At 35.2% G+C, this 15,924-nt stretch overlaps 1 protein-coding gene across 1 annotated transcript; it reads right to left on the bottom strand.

Moving 5' to 3' along the window:
* Window positions 1–455: 455 nt before the first annotated feature.
* Window positions 456–8,047, bottom strand: LOC149803635 (uncharacterized). Its single transcript, XM_089951429.1, has 2 exons — window positions 7,889–8,047; window positions 456–904 (listed from the first exon to the last, which is right to left on the bottom strand). Exons 1-2 carry the CDS (start codon window positions 7,951–7,953, stop codon window positions 601–603), a joined length of 369 nt encoding a protein of 122 aa, XP_089807555.1. The 5' UTR covers window positions 7,954–8,047; the 3' UTR covers window positions 456–600.
* Window positions 8,048–15,924: the final 7,877 nt, after the last annotated feature.

The raw sequence follows: 15,924 nt of genomic DNA, 5'->3' as shown, positions 1-15,924 counted from the left end.
ATATATATATATATATATATATATATATATATATATATATATATATATATATATATATATATATATATATATGTGTGTGTGTGTGTGTGTGTGTGTGTGTGTGTCCGATAGATTGAAGATAGGATAAAGATTGATCGATTGATCAAGGGACCAATACATACATTTTCCTGAAATATCGGAGAACGTCCCTAATCAATGTAAAAACTTTATAAGAAAGATGTTTAGCATGAGTATGACGCCAACATAGTTATTAAACGACTACAATTACAAGTAATATACTGCTGTTGTTATTATTATTATTATTATTATTATTATTATAGAATTCTGGGGAATATTGTTCAATAAAAAATACCATTTTCATTTTCTTACATCACCTTGTCTATGTGATGCTATGGACCTTGCAATATACTGATTTCTAATGCAAGCCTCGACACAATAAAAAAGAGAAATCGGTATAATCTACTTTTCTTTAATTATGCAAATATCTTCATGGTTTTAATTTAACCTGACACTGCACGTCTGCAAACAAAATAATTTTTTCCAATTTGTATTTTGTTGTAAGCTTCGTAGTATTTATTGGTGTTTGTTGCCGAACAAGGATCATGTTGGATCAGGTTGTCTTCTGCACAGTGCATCGCCAGAGGCTTTCTTAGCATTTTGGTATTCAGCGGTATTTTTGAATTTAGCAGCTTTCCATGCTGCTTTATCCTGCACGTCATCTAGTGTCTTGTACTTGTAGCGACTACCGTATTTTTGGTACACAACAGAGCTTACAGTATTAGGGTACAGAGGGGAAGCTACGCGATTAACCACTGAGTATGCAACAGCAAGTTGTCCCTGGGCTGGCTCGCCTCTCGCATCGCCAAATACAATTCGAGCCACAATTTCGATGTTTGCATCCGTGCTGCAAAAAAAATAAAAATCAACATTCAGAAGGCTGCAATACCATTAATGCACTTTCACATCACTGCCATTCTGAATAATACAAACATATTGTATAAGCAAATATTCCAGTGTATCGGAGTAATTAACTATCGCAGCTTATCAACAAAATCCCAACACAGGCCAATACCCAGCCAATACTTTCGCTGGCAAAGGTTTAAGACATTGTGTGATTTACAGTGGCACTGGCAGCTTGTCGAACATTTAGGCCTAATGTTCATCAACATTCGACTGCCACTGTATGTCATATACAAATTCTCGTCGTCATGGCTGAACAGTTTAAAAATAGTTTTGATGAAATTTTCAGTATGCACTAAAACTGAACACTAATTCATATAAGTGTCAACATAAAATACACTTATTTTATATAATGTGCTATGATAACGAATTGGCGTGGTTATCTGTGCTCCTTCGACAGGTTAATTAGGGTTGTTGTTGTTGTTAAGTTTAATTATAGTGGCGTGCGCACAATTGTGCATGTGCCACTTTTTTCTGACTGCACCGCAGCCTGCTAGTTGTTCCTGGGGAAGGGAATGGTGCCACCTCCCCCAGGCTTTTATGAATTCAAGGAACCCTGATAGTTTGGTCTCAATCTGTGGGTCCATAAAGGTCCCTTACAGTTGAATGGTTGGCTGTCATTAGTGGGAAGGAGAGCTCGGGAACGGTCCTGCTTGCTTTACATAGCTGGTTTCTTGTTGCATTTGCCTGGTGTTTCTTGCGATTTTTTGTTCGATTGTTTTTTCTTCTTCAAAATGTTCTAAAAGGGTGGGGGGTGGATGTTCTATGCTGTTTATAGAGGTTCTTAGTAGAAATCATGTATGAAGAGAGATTTTCAAGGTTATTATGGTATTACTAGTCGAGGTGTTTAGGGTGTGCTTCCTACGTTATGTTATTTATAAGTTTTTAGATATTGCCTCTTTAAGTTATTTATTAATTAATGTTTTTAGAGATTGAATGTTATTTATACATTATTTAGCAAGAGACCGGAGTCCTAGCCAATTACACGGTTCTTTAAGGACATCTAGGACATCCGATTTTGTGGTTTCCTTAGTTTTTTATAGGTGCTTCGTAAGTGAATTGTTTAGTAATACTTTTATAAAATTGAATGCTATGTTAATGGTTTTTATGTGGTGGCTTCTAAATTTATTTAGCTAGTTACTGGGTCTTTTGGTTTTGTGGGGATAGTAATTATATTTTGTTCCTAAGTCCTGCTGAGTCTATGAATTGATTTATATTTTTATATGCTGATTGTTTATTTTTTTATTAGAGTCCATAAGTAACTCTGGGTTTGTGTGTGGTGATCCAATCTCTTTTTGATTTTTGATAAATATTTTCCGAGCGGGTTGATATTTTGGGCATATATTGAATACGTGGTGTAGATCTTCGGTGGTGTGGCAGTTAAAGCAGTTAATGGTTGCTGGTTTGGGTACTATAAACCTTCCAAAACTGCTTGCTAGTTTAGTTTTTCCAGTTATTATCCTGTTTATGGTTTTCTGTTCTAAATAGTTACCCTTAGGTAGCTGTATTTTCCTATCTACGTTTTTGGGGGTTTCATGGTGCTTTTTACTTTTTGTAGAGGAGTTCCAAAAATCTTGCCATGTTTGGTCTATATATGTTTGTGCGAAGCTTATTGCTTCTGTAGAGCTATAGTTAAGCTTGATAGAGTTTTGATCTCCTAGTTTGGTTTTTGCAACTTTGTCTGCTGTTTCGTTGCCAGAGATTCCAATGTGCGACGGTATCCACATGAGCTCGACTAATTGATGTGCTGTGGTGATATCGTCGATTAATTGGCACGCTCTGTCGAGGAATTGTTCCCTAGAGTGTGTAGTGCGATTTTGGATCGATTTGATAACGCTTAGGGAATCGCTTACAATGACTGCTTTAGGTATTTGGTTGTCTTTGATCCATTGTAGTGATTCAAGTATAGCCCAGAATTCAGTGGAGTAAATGGAGCAATAGTCAGGTAATCTGGATTTGTATTTTGAATTCAGGGATGACTATTGCTGCTGTAGTTCTTGGTAGGTTGTTTGTTTTTGATCCATCGGTATATATTTTAACATAGTTCAGGTATTTTTGGTTGATTTCGTTTACGAGTACAGGTTTTAGTAAGTTTTCTTGTCCTTCTTTATTGCCTAATTTGGTAGCTTCAATGTTAATCCTTGGTGGTTTTTGTAACTACGGTGATTTGTTCTGGTCTGTATTGTTTGTTACCTGTTTTTTTAGTAGAGGTATCTTTTCTCTTAGTTCAAGGATTACTTTGCCACTTGGTGTGGTGGGTATGATTTTGGGTTTGAAGACAACTTTACACTTGTTTATAGCTATTTTGGTGGGATGGTTGTCTGGGTGGGTATAATCGAATGGAGTATCGGAGGAGCAGTTCTTGCCTACATAATTTTATGGGTAGTTCTCCTGTTAGTGTTTGTAGTTCTTCTAATGATGTTGAGGGGAGTGTTCCTGTGCATAATAGTAAGGCTTTTCTCTGGATAGTGTCAAGTTTTTGTAGTACAGGTTGCTTAGCCGAGTTATATGCTTGGAAACCGTAATCCAGTTTTGATCTAATTAGGCTTTTATATATCGTGAGGAGGGTTTCCTGGTTGGATCCCCAGTCAGTCCCTGTGATGTTCCTGAGTAAATTGAGATCTTTGTTACAATTCTGGGTGAGTTGTTCAATGTGCTGTTTCCATGTGAGGTGGTTGTCAAAGAACATTCCTAGGAGTTTTACTACTGTTACGTATTTGATTAATTGATTTTATATAGAGAAGTTTGGATAGACTAGGTTGTTATTTCGTTTGGGGGTGAATATGATTGCCACAGTTTTTTCATGAGATATTTTGAAACCCCATTTGTCCGCCCATCTTCCTATATTGTCTAGGCTCTGCTGGATTTCTTTAACTACTGTGTTATTGGCAGGATTTCCATTCCTCCATATGCCACTATCATCTGCAAATTGTGACAAGTTTATTTTTGCGGAGGCTGCATTGAGGTCAAGGTCGTTTACCATTAGGTTAAATAGTAAGGGACTTATTACACTGCCTTGCGGTGTTCCATTTTCAAGTGAAAATTCTTCCGAATGGGTGTTGCCTATTCTTGTGGTAATTTTCCGGCCTGTGAGGAAATCGCCAATCCAGTTGAATAAGCGTCCAGTTATTCCAAATTGGTTTAATTTGGCCATTAGTCCACTGATCCATACTAGGTCGAACGCTTTTTCTAGGTCTAAAAAAGACCGCTATGAGGTTGCGATCATTTTTCCTATGTGCGTTAAAAGCGTGTTTGAATGTCTTTTCCAATCTGAGAAGTTGGTCAGTGGTGGACTGTTTGTTCCGAAAGCCACATTGATTTATGGAGAGTAGGTTATTGGTTTCTAGGTGGTGTTTTAACCTATTTGCGATTATTGTCTCCATTATTTTGCAAATATTGTTTGTAAGGGAGATGGGTCGGTACGAATTTATGTTGTTGGGATCTTTACCTAGCTTGGGAATTGGTATTACTATGGCCTTTTTCCATTTGGTGGGTAGTTGGTCTTTATCCTATATCCTATTAAAGAGTTTGATTATGGTTATTGTTATATTGATAGGTAGTTTTTTGTAGATAATGTAACCTAACTGATCCTTACCAGGGGATGTCTCGTTTTTGGATCGTAGGGCTATCTTCCATTCATGTACTGTGATGTCGCTATTTAGGTGGGATTCTTTTGTTCCTTGGTCTTGAAACATTTGAGGTTGGGTTCCCTCCATTAGTTTTTTGTGTTCTTGAAAGTTTCTGGTGTGATTATTGTTGCTACTCATGTTCGAAAAATGCTTCGCTAGGAGGTCTGCCTTATCTTTATTTGTTATGACATTTTTAATTTTTGGGGCTGAGGTAGTTGCTTTCCCTTTTATGGCTTTTATCTTGTCCCATATTTGTTTTGAGTTTGATTTTAGACTCAGTTTAGAGCAAAAGGTTTTCCATAGATTAATTTTAGCAGTTTTTATAGTTTGTTTTAGTGCTTTTTCTTTATCTTTATATTGCTGGAAGTAGATAGAATTTTTGGTGCGTTTATATTTATTTAAGGCCCTTTTCTACCTTTATGTGCTCTAGTGCACTGTTTAGTCCACCATGGTACAGGGTTTTTATTTTGGATATTAGTTGTCTTTGGGATGCATCGGTTAGCTGCTTCTATAATTGTGTATGTTATCATAATACATGTCAATACTTGGGCTTTCTAAGTTTTCTGGATTTACTCTAGCTAGTAATAATTGGAATTGGTCCCAGTCTGCCTGTTGGTATCTCCATTTAGGTGGGGTTTCGTTTGGAATGTGTTGAGTTTTTGTTTGAATATTGATTGTGATGGTTAATTAGGGGGTAAACCGAAACGTTGATGATTGTGCAGAGTGGGATGCAAAACGTTATTTGTGAAAACCTTGTGAAAGCGATCGCAAAGATTTGGATTGGTGCTTCGTAGATGTGCTTAATAGCCTTTGAAATTATGCCCATCGCAAAGGTTAATGAAGTGGATAATTTCTTTAACATATCACCTGAAGAATGGTTTATCCTGAATAATAATAATAATAATAATAATAAAATTATTATTATTATTATTATTATTATTATTATTATTATTATTTAATATGGTGATCGAGTTTTGTTTTACTGAGGCGAAGCACTAGGGCTGGTTAATCGGACCCCAAATCTTTATCGATTATCTGTTGAGATATATCAAGAAATAATCGAATTTCTATCATTTAATAATCGAATATTAATCGTTTCCGACGAGTTACATAAACGGATTACAAGGAGCAGAAAAGTATTTGCATTGATAATGCACACTCCAACCAACGATGCTCTAGATAAGCCTTCAATGACATTCCAGGAACTTGATGACATTCCAGGAATTTCGATGACTTTCCAGGAAATCCTTCAATGGCATTCCAGAAAACTGGCTTCATAAAAACTCATAGCAATAGCTATTTAAAAAAATATTAATTTTCAATCACACGTCATATTATTACACTGCAAGGGAGATAAATACGCCTAGATGCACATTATTTTCATCTAAGGTAGACTCGAACATAATTTTCAGCCTCACAAAAGCTTCATTCATATTTTTTTCTTCCTGAAATGGACTCAAACAGTGCACTTTGTTGTAATACGTTTGAACGTATATTAGACAATGTGTGTATAGCTGAGGTCTGCAGCATGTCAACGCAGGGTGAATGGCATGCTCTGCTTCCTCTGGTCCATTACTGTTGTCACTTCATGTCAGGATCCGTGGATGAGACTGAGCAATTCTAGTTCTTATTTCAACGCGAGAGGATGGTTTTCATGGACGTAAAATGTCTTAAAAAACATCGTTTACGTACGTTTTGTAACCATAATGATTAACAGATTACTCAGGTAATGGTATCAGTACCGTATAAGTCACATTACTTGGGATTAAATTAATCATGTTTTGCTATTAAGTTTGCATTAATTGGAGACAAATACTTTTTATTTTACCTAAACTTAAAATGACCTTATCGACAATTTTAAAGTTGTATACGGCTGAGTACACAACCATAATCTTGATTCAATTAAAACGATAACTCTTCCATGCTATGTATATTATATACCAAACGGATTCGATTGGAGATGTCTACAATGACACGTCATAACATATAAAGATTGATAATACTTGACGTGTTGTTGTCTTCCTGGTTGAAACTTAGAACAGTGTTATTAATCATATTTTACTTCGAACTTTCATGAGAGACCACCTGTCTTTAGACCATGATCCTATGTATATTATGCATATTTGGATCATTGCCAAGCATCTCATGCATTTGATTACAATATAGTATCGTATCAGCTAAAACATTTCATGTGTTTTGACTCTTTTTCAACCGTTCGTATTCTCTCTTTTCTTCATTCACCTTATCCATTTTTGTCATTGCTATGAGCGTCTACGAGACGGGATTGTCATAAGCTTCAGGTGGAATTACTTTTCTGCAGACGGCGAAACATCATTAAACCTGCCCCTTTACAACCTGGAATCCTCTGCAGATTGGTCAATATTTTATTACCAATAAAACCGTTCTTATGATAATCGAAATCTGTAAACGTGCTACTTTTACTGAACTACCAAATGCTTATGTTCTAACAGTGACAAATATAGGCAAACTTTCCTGTATTTTATTTTCATCCATAGTTCATATGTATTAGGACCTTTTTGGCCCATTAAACGTTGCTGTATTGCGTCTAAGGGAGTAGGAATGACTGAAGAGCCCTGAGTAATTCGTATTTAAGAGTATTTTTGTCGACATCAAACTCTATGAGCAATTCACAGTTGATTTCCAGATGTGTTAACACACACACACGCACACACGATCACACACACTTTGACACAAGCAATATTCAAGTTCATTTCACTGCGCAAATGGATGAGGTCGAACTGCACTTTCAAACGGACAGCTACCTTTACACATTAACTTAGAAAACTAGCGAACGCAATGCTAGTGTTTATAAGTGTTTTAAATATTAACGGTTGAAATATCAAAAATCAATGTCCGGACTGGTATTAAATTGATTTTAAGAAAAAACAATCAGATCCACAAATCAACGTTTTTCAAAGGTAAACAGCAAGTAAGATAAAGAAGAAAATATTGAATCTTGGGAAGGTATGACTACTTAAAACTTGTTGCTTGATATCGGCAATATATCTTATAAAACTGTGCTTCTATCCCCGACAGAACAAAAGTTTTAAATTCGCTATATTACTGAACAGATTGTGACGCCACCAGGTGGTACACAGTAAAACGTAATTGTATATGTTTATAGACAGATAGGAGATTTAACATTAACATTTGATAGCGTGTTCGCCAGGGCAAAACCCATGCATATAGACATCTTTTGTTCAGTGAGTATATAAGAACTATATCATAACTTTGTTTTTACTGTACTGCTAACAACTTTGAAGGAAGGTATGCCTTACCATAAAGTTTCGGCCTTAGCACCAACGAGGAAAACCAACAGGAAAAATACAGGCACTGGCGACATCTTTGAAAGCAGGATGTGATCCGCTCGCTTCAAAATTTATTGTAATATCTATCTACGAACGTGGCCAATTTATATCTTGGAATGTAGACTTTGACGTCAAACCTTCCCGAGTCACATGAGTTGCCTTCGTTTCTATTGGTAGACTATCAATACTGAACATTAAACAATCCATACCTACCAGCTCTTTAACCTATCGTAAACTTCATTTTCACTACAGTAAATATCACCGTCTACAACACGGCTTGTTTTCTATATAAATAAACGATGACTTGGTTTTATGCTTCACAATTTAATTTGAACGTCACACAATAGGTACAGAAAGAAATACATATAAGGTGCCAGAAAGCTGCGTGGTGAATCTTGCTAAAACTAAGACAACTATGTACCGATTAATACACATTGATAGGTACAAATTAAATTTGCTCTGTTGAGACGTTAACAACTTTAAGTACAAATTATTGTCAGTCTAGGACATTGTTTAGATAAGAAACCAAAGAAAGAAGAAAAACACTTTGGAATATCAACGTTTTCATCTGATGAAATATACTACATTGCAAACTGTCAGGGTAAATTTGTCTTGAAAATCAAATGGACACAAAAGTGACCATTAGAAGTTCTTATCATCTGATTGGATTGCAGGTAGTTGTGTTTTCCGAGAGGAAAACTGATGTAGCGCTTGCTATTCGTGATCATGATCTTTTCCTTTTTATAGTATCTTTATTTAAATGATAAATTGACTAAACGTTCTTTAAAGTGAGTTTTCAGTTACACAAGAAGAACTCTTCGAAAGAAGGCCTCACAATAGGGTGGTTCTTAGTTAAGTATCACCAAAGAAATTACTAGATATGTACCAGTCAGAGTTTCTGTATCAAAGTTCCTTTTTACCTCCTTCTGAATTCATAATTCTGCATAATTATATATTCTTGGAATCGAAATGGAACAATCGTCTTCCTCTGGAATCAATAATATCTGAACACCAGTTAAATCGCAATCTTTCATCCTGGAAGGAAGGAACATACCAAGGATCGAGAAAAGGAAAGATAGGGTAAGAAAAACATGGACAAAGAACACACAAATAAATCATAAAATATATAGCAAAATATTCCACTTCCACAGAGAAAACATAAAGATGGCATAATACTAGCATTACAACTGCACCTTATTATAGGCAGGTATCAAGACAAACATTAGATATTCAATCCATATCACGGAAAACTATATATATATATATATATATATATATATATATATATATATATATATATATATATATATATATATATATATATATATATATATATATATAGATATATATATATATATATATATATATATATATATATATATATATATATATATATATATATATATATATATATATATATATATATATATATATATATATATATGTGTGTGTGTGTGTGTGTGTGTGTGTGTGTGTGTGCGCGTGTGTGTGTGTGTGTGTGTGTGTTACTGATAATAAAATTATTAGTAAATATGTTTACTTTTTCCGGGTTTTTTCCCATTGAAGAAGTCAGGCTGGTGGTATCTTAGGAGAATTAAATTGATTCCCAATGGATGGGTTAAATCATGTGTGTTCTTTTACGATGCTGGAAATTAGCAATTAGTCACGTTGGAGTAGTTTTGATATATGTGTCTTTTCGTTTGTATATGATTGTCTCAGACTGGGCTGGATTTTTTTGTTCTTATTTCTTGTATTCTTGTTGTAACATCAAGTCTGCAGGCGTATATTATGTTGTATTCAGAAATTATTTTAGAGGAAAAACATTTGTTTCTATTATTCACTGGAAATAGAAAGTTCTCACTGGACTATAATATAATTTTGGAACTATGGTAATTTAATTATTCAAAGTAGTCCTGGACAAAGCTATTTTAACATGTCAGGACTGTTGGCGGACAATTACATTTCCGGATCTCAAATTTATATGGAACGTTTCATTCTTGTGGACTTTGATAGAAGATTTTCAGGCTTATTTTCCATTCAATTCATAATACTATGCGTTCTTGTTAAGGTTTCATTTTACAACATTGATAATTAAATAGTTTAAGTTTCACGAATCGTGTTGGTTTTGCTTCTTTCAGTTACTTTTATGTCCACACAGTCGCAATCAAGATTGGGGACGTATCTGGGATGCGAAGTTTAGAACTATTTCAAAGATATTACAATTATTTGGAAATATAAATTGATTTTATTTCGGACATTTTTATTCCTGGTCTTTTGATTTAAATAGTGAAACCAAGAAGTTTTCACATTGTTAGCTAGGGTGGAGAGTTTTCTTTCTAATCCGACCCGAGGAGGGTTTGAGTGATTAAGGAAAGATGAATTGCTAGAGATTACCGCCTACTTTTCTCTTTCGGACATAAAATTATCTTTGTTAAAACATGAAATTAAAATTATTTTGGTTAAGTACCTGGTAGGAAATGACAATTTGTTAAAAAAATCTGTAGTGTTAATTAGTAGTCTTTTCCTAGCTCTGAAATGAAATTTAAAAATTGAAATTGAAAACCAGGCAGAAATAGGAATAAGAAATCTTCAGCTTCAAAAAGAAGAAAAAGAAATGAAAATGCAAATGCAGAAAGAATAAAGAGAGATGCAGATGAAATTGCAAATGCAAAAAGAAGAAAGAGAAGTGGAATTGCAATTGAAATGAAAAGAATTAGAACTGGCAAGCAGAATGCATTCCACTCACGAAAATTCAGTTTTTTATGTTACAAAAAATATTAGATTTGTAGACTTTTAGAGAAAAAGATGCTCATCAATATTTTTCATATTTTTTAAAATGTAGCCGAGAATTTCAAATGACCAATGAGCATTGGTGCTTGTTATTACAGAGCGTACTTACTGGCAAAGCTCGTGAAGTTTATACTTCACTTAAGAAGAAGCAAGCGCTGTTTATGATTTGGTCAAATATTGTATCTTGAAAGGTTATGAGTTGGTACCTGAGGTATATCGATAGAGGTTTCGGAATTGCAAGAAAGAAAATAGCCAAACCTATGTCGAGTTTTCGAGGGAAAAGGAACAACTATTAGACAGGTGATGTGCATCTGCAACGATTGATATGAGTTAAGACAAACTTAGACAACTCATATTTGTCGAAGAGTTCAAGACCTGCGTAGATAGTGAAGTCACGACTTACCTTGATGAACAGCATGTAGACACTTTGCAAAACGCTGTTCGTACATTTGATGACCATTCCTTGACTCAAAAAATTTCATTTGTCAGCGAGTACTTACAAATATCATTCTGGTTCAACTTATAAGAATCAAATGTCTGATAAGACTGACTAGAAATACTTATCTCTTCCATCATGCACTTTATTGCAAGAAACTATGGCACGGTATTTATGTTGCTTTAAGTTACAAAAATAAGCAACAGAATAAAGACAGAGCTGTTCCAAATGCTACTGTTCTCAGAAGCCAGATCATGGTCATATATTGGAAACAATAAATTTTGGGTTAAACAAACACCAGTCTATTTTTATTATGGAAAATTATGAACCATTCATGTCGAAAGGTTCTATATAACTTACTGATGATTCGTCCAATCATATTCCGATTAAAATACTAAGGGATACAGGAGCTTCTCAGAGTCTTTAATTATTATGCACTTTCCCTATGTCTAAACTGTCTTCTTCATTTGAACGTGTTCTTGTTTAGGGAGTAGAGTGCGGTTTGATTCAAATTTCACTTATTAATCTTAATTTAACATCAGCTTTAGTTTCTGGACCAGTAGCTATCGGTGCTATGAATTCTTTGCCCATTGAGAGTGTTCATTTATTGCCAGGAAATGACTTAGCTGAATATAAGGTTGTGGTCAATCTACTTGTAACTGACAAGCCTTGTTTAGATCAAAAGGTCGATCATAGTGAAAATGAAATCCCTGATTTATACCCTGCTTATGAGGTTACTAGAGGTATTGCAAAAAAGCTCTTAAGAATGAAGTTGATCAAGACATTCTTCCTTTGGCTGAGGCAAAATCCTCAAACATCTTTCAACAATTGAAAGAAAATATTAGCAGCATGTCCCGTGTGTAAAAGTAAGTTTAAATCAGCTTATGAACATTTTGCACACTGTCCTTAAATATGAGGACATTTGTCGTACAGAATGCATTTTCGCATACGGGGTCGTGGTGACCTTAACATTTAGATGCCAAAAATAAATAGATCTTTGTCTCCCTATGGTATTCTACCTATAGTAATGTATATATATATATATATATATATATATATATATATATATATATATATATATATATATATATATATATATATATATATATATATATATATATATATATATATATATATATATATATAATGTGCTTCACATTTATTCATGATTGAAGCTAACGTGAAGGTCTCTTTTATCTTGGATTTTGAGTGGGCCTCACAAATCACAATAGGACAATCAGAACTAATCGAGTGTCAATCCTTGTTGTGTACAGTGTTATGGACAGAAATAAATTAATACCAGTAACTGTATGATTTTTTTTAATTGAAACAAAAATTCAGGTTGCAAAAAATTGTTTTAAGAAACGTCAACAAAACGTTTTAAATAATTCAGAAAAGAGACCGCTCTGGTGGCCTATGTGGTTAGAGCGTCCGCCGTGAATACGGGAGGATGCGGGTTAGAACCCCGGCCGAGTAATGAAAAAGACTCATAAAAATGGCACTAGCAGCTGCCTCGCTAGGCTTTCAGTATTAAGAGGTTAGTGTTAAGACTGGTCGGACTGGTGTCAGGATAATGTGACTGGGTGAGTCATGATGCTACATGTCTGCGACATGATGCCCCAGTGCTAGGCATCACTATAACCTGCCACATTGCAGACATAGTAGATATATGACTGAATAATTGTTAAATCTACGTCAAAAATCCACATCGCACATTCACACATTCAGAAAAGTTTTAAAAAATATATTTGTTCATCATTTTGGATTTATAAGGTAGCTTTTTAAAATAATCAGCATTACCGCTACGATATCTGCAGTATGACAGTTTATTGTTAAGCATCATACCGCAGACATGTAGCATGATGTCCCACCCACTCACGTTATCCTGACACCAGGCCGACCAATCCTAGCACTAACCTCTTAATGCTGAGCGCCTAGCGAGGCAGCTGCTAGTACCGTTTTTATAAGTACTTGGTATGACTCGGCCGGGGTTCGAACCCACGACCTCCCGCATCCGATGCGGGCGCTCTAACCACTAGGCCACCGGACAGGTCCACAATTAAAATGGCATAGCAAATTAATGTATATAATGTATATAGAACTAGTTATTATTACTAAAGGATAGATAGCGGACTCTGCTCTCGCAATTAAGCCTCTGCAATGTGAGCAATTAGTCAATATCTTGAACTAAATGTTGGATACGTGACCACATTCGGCTGATCAACAAATAACTGCATAGCTCCACAACGCTGCTCAAATGTTAATATACCAAAATCATAGGTTAAAAAAATTCACGTCTTGTTTAAACAAATAGCTCAAACGAAATTCCCTTTTTAGCTTAATTACTCTGTTACTAACTAACACTTCATTGGCATAAAGCATCACACAGGTCTAGTAATAATCCATTCTTAGCGTACATACTTTATACCCATATCATTTAAGACAAATCAATTCCAAAACTTATCTAAGATCCATTCCAGCGATAAATTATGTATGAAATTAAGACTTTGTTGAGGCTACGACATCGTAACTAAGAACAACTAAAGTTCGTTTTGCACAGCATCGCGAATTATATCCACGTCTGTAGCTCAGTGTAGCATCATTAAACGTAGCTAAAAGTAACTAGTTCGTTTCGCACAAGTATTTCAACACCATTCGAATCGACATAGAGAGTAATGTATCTCATTAAATACATACGAAGCCAGGGTGGTCTGTTTACATCAACAGCTTTCGATGCCGCCATGATTTCTTTGCAGAATAACAAATGGGCACTTCCAGAACTCAGAACGAACATGGCGGATTACATTTGCACAGACCAGTCTTTTTCAACATGTATCCAATGTGATGGTGATGCGCTGCGTGTCAATCTGAATTATGCCGAAATCAGTCATGCACGAAACGAATTTGGTAATTTTAGTTGCAGATTGAGACGATGACGTACAGATTCAAGAAGAGACGCGGATATAATTCTCCAGTCTGTATGGAACGAACTATACTGACATCATTCCTTCTGAAAAACTATAGATCCGACATTACAATGAACCCATACCCAAATGTTCACTTCACTGACTCATGGCATAATGTTTTTGTACCCATAACCCATAACTCTGTACACATTAGTCTAACGCCTTATCAATAAAATAGGAATAAACATTTGTGACAACACGAAATAACTTTATATGTACAATAAATGTACACAAGTTGTACACGTTCAAACGAGACACCACACCGCAGCATCCGTCTTGTCCTTGATAATTTGTAGTTCGATGGTGTCCCCAATCGCCCTTTCTATTATCAGAATTTTAACGAAATTTTCCTCTTCTGGAAATTTTTTAAAAAGTCTTATATGATAAAATCTGAAATAAAAAGCAAGGTAAATATTTTATTTTGTAATATTACTTTCAAGGGTTATTCGGCCCGTAGTAAAATTGGCTACTTTCACCTAATCGAGTCCTGTAGAAAGACATTATGATGTGTAATGCTGAAAGGTTGATTCGCCATATTAGTATTCATGTGAAGTTCGCCAGAGAGTTATGCGTAGATAAGTTTGTGCCATTGAATGGAAAAGTGTAGATTTTTCAATCTTTTTGCAATTCTGAGGCGAGAAAAAGACACACGAGACGAGAGTCGAATTGAGTGATGACGGGGGCTCGCTTGTACTCATTGTGTACAGATACGGTTTTTCGTGTTGTCACAAACTATCTTCGTATTTTATTGATAAAACGGCCGACTCATGTGCTCTGTACGAGCACGTGCCACCACATTTCTGCATCGTCCTGAGATTTCATATGTTCTTACCTTGCGAATAAAGATAAGCATTACTATGCCCCTTTAAATCCGAGGCAGTCATTATTTATATAGAGATGGACAATTAGAAACAAATCGTGTGCTAATTAGCACTTGTTTTGTAAAAATCAGCTTTTAACATTTCTCAGCTTATCTCTTTTGCCAAATTGTGGCTACAGGAAGGTATCGATTAAGTCGCGTCAAAATGAAGAACGCTGATTACGTCACTGTGGTTCAACTAAAGTAACTTCGATCACGATTTAGTTTAACATTACTAAATATAGTCATTAATCGATCTCACTGAATTATTGTATTCAGAAAATAAAACAAGCTGTGATTGGTGCATTGTGTAAGAGTTACAGTTATGTTAATTCCTAAATAGATCATATTTTGCATTTTACTTTTTTTTAATGTGATCCACATCACTGCAATTGCATCTGTTGTGCCTGGATAACTCTTAGCCCTGTTTAGTTCCAGCAGAGTTATCTCTCTTAAATGAAATGGAGTACCTGGTTCTGTCCTTAGCAAATTGACAATTTATCATTGTTCCCTATGACAGTGTATGACGCGCATGCTAAAGTAGGATAGCATATTTATTTCACAAAGCGTTGGCATCGAGGTCTATGCAAAAGCAATTGGTACTAAAATACCAGAACAGTGACGTAATCAAGATGGCTTCTACAACGTGCTCGTGCAGCACTTTCAGAGCCTATTTTTTCACCCGAGCAACGGGGTAAGGAGCATCAATTACTGTCATTTTATCTTTGAAGATTTCTATGATGGCAGATTTGTGCCAACCATTTGCCACTTATCCCCTTAAAAACGACGATATATTCATTCAAATATGTTAACATAACTATAAATAATTCGTCTTAAGACGAGAACTAAATGAGTCTTTGTATCATCTAAGTCGACATATCCACTTATTTATGTCGACTTGATAAGTGCATAATTTGACCAATGACCACGACCATGACAATGCCCACTTATGCCA

The sequence above is a fragment of the Sinohyriopsis cumingii genome, chromosome 3, assembly GCF_028554795.1.
Source record: "Sinohyriopsis cumingii isolate HCF-2022 chromosome 3, ASM2855479v2, whole genome shotgun sequence".
In the NCBI taxonomy this organism is placed as follows: domain Eukaryota; kingdom Metazoa; phylum Mollusca; class Bivalvia; order Unionida; family Unionidae; genus Sinohyriopsis; species Sinohyriopsis cumingii.
The sequence above is the reverse complement of the archived record's forward strand: the minus strand, read 5'-3'. Positions and strand labels throughout refer to the sequence as shown.

Coding starts and splice junctions, on each gene's coding strand:
- LOC149803635 (XM_089951429.1), bottom strand. CDS start 7,953: ATGTCGCCAGTGCCTGTATTTTTCCTGTTGGTTTTCCTCGTTGGTGCT. Junction 905..7,888: donor GCTAAGGCCGAAACTTTATG/GTAAGGCATACC, acceptor TTTTTTTTGCAG/CACGGATGCAAACATCGAAA.